The sequence below is a fragment of the Sander vitreus genome, chromosome 15, assembly GCF_031162955.1.
Source record: "Sander vitreus isolate 19-12246 chromosome 15, sanVit1, whole genome shotgun sequence".
Taxonomy (NCBI): Eukaryota; Metazoa; Chordata; class Actinopteri; order Perciformes; family Percidae; genus Sander; species Sander vitreus.
In genome coordinates, this window is record NC_135869.1 from 28,243,785 (window position 1) to 28,251,284 (window position 7,500).

Sequence of the window (7,500 nt, forward strand, 5' to 3'; positions counted from 1 at the left end):
CTCTCAATGCAAATCAAACCAGCTGTTAGACTAACTGAAATACAACCATGCCGACTATACTAAAATGTCAGAAAATGGTGAAAAATGTGGATCAGAGTTTCCCAAAAAGCCCAACATGACGTCCTCACATGTCTTGTTTTGTCCACAACTCGAAGATTGTTTTTAAGATTATTTTTTGGGGCATTTTCGGGCCTTTATTTTGATAGGACAGCTGAAGAAATGAAAGGGGGGGGAGAGAGAGGGGGGATGACATGCAGCAAAGGGCCGCAGGTCGGAGTCCAACCTGCGCCCGCTGCGTCGAGGAGCACACCTCTATATATGGGCGCGCGCTCTACCAACTGAGATATCCGGGCGCCCAGTTTACTGTCCCAGAAGAGAGAAGAAACTAAAAAATATTCACCTTTTACAAGCTGTAGTCAGAGTTTTACTTTTTCTTTCATCAGATTCATCGATTACCAACAGACTGAACTCCTCTGGGACAGGAAACTGAATATGTTTGAGTTGTGGACAAACAAGACATTTGAGGACGTCATGTTGGGCTTTTTGGGAAACTCTGATCCACATTTTTCACCATTTTCTGACATTTTAGTATAGTTGGCATTGTTATATTTCAGTTAGTCTAACAGCTGGTTTGATTTGCATTGAGAGATGATCTTATGGAAAGTACCCCATGTTAATATCTAGGTATGGTGAAGGGGATGTGATGATGTGGGGGGTATGGTGAAGGGTATGTGATGATGTGGGGGTATGGTGAAGAGTATGTGATGATGTGGGGGGGGTATGGTGAAGGGTATGTGATGATGGGGGGGGTATGGTGAATGGTATGTGATGATGTGGGGGGGTATGGTGAAGGGTATGTGATGATGGGGGGGTATGGTGAAGGGTATGTGATGATGTGGGGACCAAGGGATCTTTATCAGGATCATAGTATCCTGGATCCATGAAATAACTGGCCTTTCAAAATAAAAGCCTGCCTGCCTCTATGGGAATCTAACATAGGGGTGTACTGACTTATGTCCCCTGTATTTTAAGGAAGAACATTTATTTATTTACGATACATTATTCATTCACAAAGATACTTGGTGTCCTTAAAGGTTGGATTTTTACTCATTTTTTTAATTAAGGCATTAAGATCAATTTCCAAAAGATTTTTTTATTCCTCTTTTTAGTCAACTGCAGCATGGCTTCATAAACTTACGAGCACCATTGTAGTTGCTTAGTTGGTTGCAGCTGTAATTCCTCCACTTACCTGGATATTGTCTGTAATGTTTTAGGCGAGGAGGAGGAAGAGGATGAGGAGCAGCTACAGCTTCCAGCTCCGGATGCTCTGAGCTCGGGGGAAACCGACGGCCGGTCAGACGGCCTCTCTCCTGGAGAGGATGCAGACTCCAAGGGTGAGCGAGAGACAGACGGGAACGCTGACCCCTGAGTGTTGACAGCCAGGGGATTGGATTTGCTACAGCAGAGCCTCATCAAAGCTGCTAGTGGTGGGGGGGGGGGGATTGTGAAACTGACCGTATATGTCTGCAGCCCTACATCAGAGTTGGGTTGTCTCCCGGGGAAATCCTCTGAGGTAGACGAATGTGTTTAAGAGCTAATGAGAGCACGTCTAACACTTGGCTAGTGTTGTTGCAGACTCGGGGAGGATGTAGACAGGAAGGGTAAGTGAGTTGACGTGACCTCTGGGACGTCTGCGGCCTCAAAAAAAAAACCTGAGCCACCTGCTGTTGCTTTCCAAACTTTGTGTCCGTGCACTTGTCGTCCTCCCGGGCCCAAACCAAAAAAATCCACTTTTTCTGACGCGTTTGTCCCTTTTTACGACACTTTTTGGTGCTTTCTTTCAATGTTTTTGGTGCTATTTTTTGTTGCCGTTTTACACTTCCTTTCACTACCATGTATGAACACCACTAACACCAACTTACTACTAGTTTTACACTTATTTTTGGAATTCATGGTCAATAATAATCCTCATTTATAGGAAATTATTCCTAATACTTGAGTTAAAAAAGCAGAAAGTATGAATTATTTAGACTAATATTAAAGGGGTGATAGAATGATTATTTAGGGTATTTCCCGCGGTTCCTTAAGGTCTCCTAATAGAGTATGTAACATTGGTTGGGCTGAACATTGCCCTTAACTACCCTGTGAATATGGCTCTATTGGGAACAAGAGCTTTTCTTCCAAATATGGTCTGCTCATGAATATTTAGATGAGCTGCGTGCTGATTGGTTTGAGTGAACCACATACAAACACATTGGAGACGAGACAGCAGGTCTCATATTTCAGACACTGTAACGTTCGTTATACATTGTTTGTCTGGCTATTTTGTTATTAAATTCACTTCTGAGACTTTTTTAAGCGAGAAATGAACTATATAAAGCTCAAATATGGGCCGTTTTACGAAAATGTATGGCTAATTGCATATTTGGTAAGACGTGTCGGAGTTTAGGAGCTCCACACAGTCTGACGAGAAAACGGCAGCCTCCATACCCGGTGAAAGTCCCCGTTTCTGGGTTACTGGACGACCGGGGCTCGGGGAGCTCCGGAGCTGCAAGCTAGGCTATGTGTCCCATTTAATCCTATGGGAAATGATCGTTGCTACACTTTCGGCATAACTTTCGTATATTTACAGTTTGAATGTCGTCACGCCACTTACATAACATCTACCCCAAGGTCTTATAAAGCTAACTATGGTGTCTGATTTCAGATTTTGTGAACATTAGTGGTTTCGTTAGCTGCGACTGTCCCTTCAGTCCTATGGGTAAAGATCGCGGCTAGCTGTTTTGTGGTCCAGTATTTTGTAGTCCAGTAACCCAGAAACGGTGACCTTGCGCGGGTATGGAGCGCCGCGGGCTTCCCTTCGTGACGGAGATCCAGCTAGCTCACAGCGAGCTGGAGTCTACGAAGGAGGACACGCCGGGTGGCGAGGCAGCACCGGCCGCTGTCACGTAGCCTGCTGAGCTCCGACACACAGTCGGACAAAACGGCCCATATTTGACCTCTACGTAGTTGATTTCTCGCATAAAAAAAGTCTCAGAAGTGTATTTAGTAATTACATAGCGGACCTCTGGAGATCTGCGTGACCTAGCTGGATTCAGAAGACTAAGCTGACCTCAGGTCAGTGGTGTAGCCAATGCAAATGTTGGGGCGTGACAAAGACTAGGAGTTGGGATGTTGACGTCAGCTTTTAGCTTTGTTCAGATTGCCCGTTTTCAGCGGCAGTTTCAAAATGTGAGATTTGCAGAGGAAAGAGCATACGCTTTCATTTTTGAAACAATGCAATTACCCGCTTCAGCCACCAGGGGGAGCAGTGCAGTGGAATAATTCCTTCTGCATGACCAGATATTTTATAAATATTTTAAATAACACAAAACAACTAAATGGTGGTAGGTAATACATCTGATTTCATATACTGCTTTAGTAAAACATATATTTTCAGGGCTCTGGCTCTCCCCTGAGACCGTTGTCGACTAATATGCAGGACGCAAAAAACGAAAATGACTGTTGCACTAATCTGGACATCTTACCGTGCCAACGTTGCAATAAACGTTGGTTAAATGCCGTGTATATACACGTGATGTCAGCTTACTAATTTGCGCGTTTTGTGCAGATTTGGACTTTTATACGTTGTTATTCCACATTGTTTAAACGGCGAGGTGGATCTCCTGATCGCTGTGGATTACTGTTTTTTCGTGTCATTGGATTACGGCAAAATACAGATGTTTTTTCTTAACGTGTCAACGTTTTATGGTGTGACTGTGCTTGGTTTCTGCGTTTGGAGATCATCTCAACAGACTGGAGGTCCAACACTGATTGGTCACTGTTACATTTTAGTTGGATTTAAGTGTCGGGGCGTCCCGCCACCGTCTGTCTATTGCGTTCCAGCCGTGACGCGATGGGATTTCATAAGTAACATATATGTTTATTTAGCATGTTTGTTTTGTCCATATGAGCTCGTGCTGCGTTCCCCAAGTGGTAGCCAGCTCTCAGCTGCTGCAATGAGTTGTTTTTTTGCCCCCTCCTGGCTCGAATGTCAAACTCCGCTTATGGTAAAGGGGTATCAATGGGATTTTGAGCTTCTATGTATGTCCTATTTACCCACCGAACTGTCGTTCTTCAACTATGACAAGGTAAAATGAGGAAGGATAATCACAGACTGGTATATGTCAACGTTCAGCAAGGATACGTTTCAATTAAACGTAACTAAATACTCCTATTCAATACTAATTCAGTGAAATTGGAGATCCGATCTTTTGTTGTACTTGTGAAGCGCGATGTGTGGAATCATCCATGTGTGTTATGTTTGGTTAATTAAAATTAGGAAGTTAAAGAAAGCCATATTTCTGATATCGACATTTAGAAAATGGGTCAAATTTGACCCAAAGACAACACAAGGGTTATAAACTATTTTAGCTACGTTTACGCCTCGCGTCCACACTACTGCAGCGTCTCCGAGCCCCTAAAACGTGAACATTTGGAAACACTGCTGCCCCCGTTTTGGTTTGAAAACTCCGGGGTTGTTTTGTAGTCTGGACGACACAAACGGAGACATTTGGAGACGAGGACGCACGTCAGTCAGTCTTATCAGTTAGGTAACTTACAGACCTTTCAGTAACAGTTCTGTCTGTCTGTCTGTCAGCTTACAGACCTTTCAGTAGCAGGTCGGTCTGTCTGTCTGTCTGTCTGTCTGTCTGTCCGTCCGCTTACAGACCTTTCAGTAACCGGTCTGTCTGTCTGTCTGTCAGCTTACTGACCTTTCAGTAACTGTTCTGCCTGCCTGCCTGCCTGCCTGTCTGTCTGCCTGCCTGTCTGCCTGCCTGTCAACTTCCAGACCTTTCAGTAACCGGTCTGTCTGTCTGTCTGTCTGTCTGTCAGCTTACAGACCTTTCAGTAGCAGGTCGGTCTGTCTGTCTGTCAGTCAGCTTACTGACCTTTCAGTAACTGTTCTGCCTGTCTGCCTGTCTGTCTGCCTGCCTGTCTGCCTGCCTGTCAACTTCCAGACCTTTCAGTAACAGGTCTGTCTGTCTGTCTGTCTGTCTGCCAGCTTCCAGACCTTTCAGTAACAGGTCTGTCTGTCTGTCTGTCTGTCTGCCAGCTTCCAGACCTTTCAGTAACAGGTCTGTCTGTCTGTCTGTCTGTCAGCTTCCAGACCTTTCAGTAACAGGTCTGTCTGTCTGTCTGTCTGTCTGCCAGCTTCCAGACCTTTCAGTAACAGGTCTGTCTGTCTGTCTGTCTGCCAGCTTCCAGACCTTTCAGTAACAGGTCTGTCTGTCTGTCTGTCTGTCTGTCTGTCTGTCTGTCTGTCAGCTTCCAGACCTTTCAGTAACAGTTCCACCTCGTCCAAAGTAGTTTCTGTATTTTCAGCGTATACATCCAGGATTTTCAACCACAGAGAAACGTCATCCAATCAGCTTCCTGTTTACACCGACATGCACATGCCCAGTGTGTGTGAACGGTCATGTGATATGTGTTGTCAGACATGTTAATGTGGACAGAGATTAGTTCTGCTACTGGAGATAAAACTCTGGTGTGGACGGAGATCGTTTTTGTCTGAAAACGCCGCTTAAAAATGAAAACGTAGCAGTGTGGATGGCTGAGATAATGAAAGAAAACAGGATGTCAGGGGTAACACTGAAACCTTAATGAAAGTGTGTGTCTTAATCAATCAATCAATCAATATTTATAGAGCAGGGTGCTTTACAGTTAAAAGCAATTGCCCTCCCACCCCTTACCACAGACACACACCCTCTTTACATTACATTACATGTCATTTAGCTGACGCTTTCATCCAAAGCGACTTACAATTGCTATATATCAGAGGTCACACACCTCTGGAGCCACTAGGGGTTAAGTGTCTTGCTCAGGGACACAGTGGCCCAATCCCAAAGTCCAGACTCACGGACTCACGGAGTCTGCATCGATGCAGACTTCACCAAAGGGAATTACCCACAGTTCAAAGCGTTGTGGCGTTTACCACGGAGACCGTAGGGAAATCTGGGAATTACAAAAGGTAAACAGCACGACACACGATCTGGTGCTGCCCCAATCCCATTTCTACCTATCTGAGCCCATGTGGCCTCACACACTCACTCACTTAGCACCTGAGATCAATTAAGTCTGGGAGTCTTTAGTCCTCAGGGCTCACTTTGGGATTGGGCCATTGGTTGATGTATCGTAGTGGGAATCGAACCCAGAGCCAAAGGCATGGGTCATAGCCACTGCGCCATCACCACCAAGCAGTTTATAATGTCTCACCAGCTGTTCTTGCCTCTGTTGCAGTCCACGACTTGAAGTGCGAGGTGTGTGGAACTCAGTTTGAGACCAGACGGGGACTGTCCAGCCACGCCCGCTCCCACTTGCGCCAGCTGGGCGTCAGCGTTTCAGAGAGCAGCGGAGCACCCATCGACCTCCTCTACCAACTTGCCAAGGAGCGCAACGCGGGCAGCCAGATCGGCTCGTCTCTTCCGCAGCCCCTTCCAGCCGAGAGCCCCTCGCCATCAGTTCCTCGGAAAGATGAGGCATTAGGAGACATGGACTTAGACGAGAAACCCCTCCCTCTCTCAGTCCTGGCCAAAGCAGCCAAAGCAGTGCCACCCTCCTCCTCGCCTACGCCTCCTCTCGGCGCCTCTCCTGCTCCGTATCCTCATTCCAGCTCCCCTCCCTCGGTAGTGAGGAAAGCCCCCATCTCCTCTCTGCTGCCGGTGTCGTCCCTGCTGCGCTCTGTGGAGCACAAGGCCGTGGGAATGAAAGGCTTGATGTCTAACCTCTCTGCCTCGGCCGCGGTCGCAACCAAACCCATCTGGGCGCCGCAGGAGGATGACGCGCCGCTCAACCTCAGTAAGTGTCTCTGATAACGTTGTAAAAAGTGACTTTGTTTATTGTTCTTATGAGTCTTTAGTTTGCTTTCACCCCTGCCTCATTTAGTTCGGTTTAGTCTCGCTTTGTCAGACCTTCCTCCACAGCTCTGTGGAGGAAGGTCTGTCTAGTCAACACAGCATTCCTGGATTGGAGAAAACATGCACTGATATGTTGGCATTTCTTTAAACCAATCACAATCGTCGTGGGCGGGGCTAAGCTCCGGACGGAGCCACGGTGCCTCTGCTAAATAGTCTCAGGAAGGAGCTGGTTTTGGTGGAACATGTGGACGTTCAAAAGTAGTTTTAGTCGTGCAACAGAAAACCTCAGATTGGACAGATAGTCTAGCTAGCTGTCTGGATTTACCCTGCAGAGATCTGAGGAGCAGTTAACCATAGTCCTCACAAATCAGCCGGAGGTTAGAACCCCAACACAGAGACAGAGGAAGGGGACGGACATCCAGCTGAAATGAGAGACATCCGGCGGGATTTTCTGGCAGCAACGGATAAATCCTGGAAGTGAAACGTTGTTAACACAGACTAAGTTTGGTTGAATACCACTAGAGTTGGTTTTCCCCCTCTGTGCGGTTTGTTTGGACAGGTGTGAATGCAGCAGTCAGTCAGGGATGTGCACCAAAAGCACCAA

At 46.5% G+C, this 7,500-nt stretch overlaps 1 protein-coding gene across 1 annotated transcript in view; it reads left to right on the forward strand.

Annotated features, from left to right (window-relative positions):
* LOC144530201 (protein Wiz-like) overlaps window positions 1–7,500 on the forward strand; it is a 62,484-nt gene that overhangs the window by 27,530 nt on the left and 27,454 nt on the right. Inside the window, 2 exon segments of the mRNA XM_078269680.1 lie at window positions 1,275–1,394; window positions 6,280–6,837. Coding sequence (XP_078125806.1) covers window positions 1,275–1,394; window positions 6,280–6,837 — 678 coding nt within the window.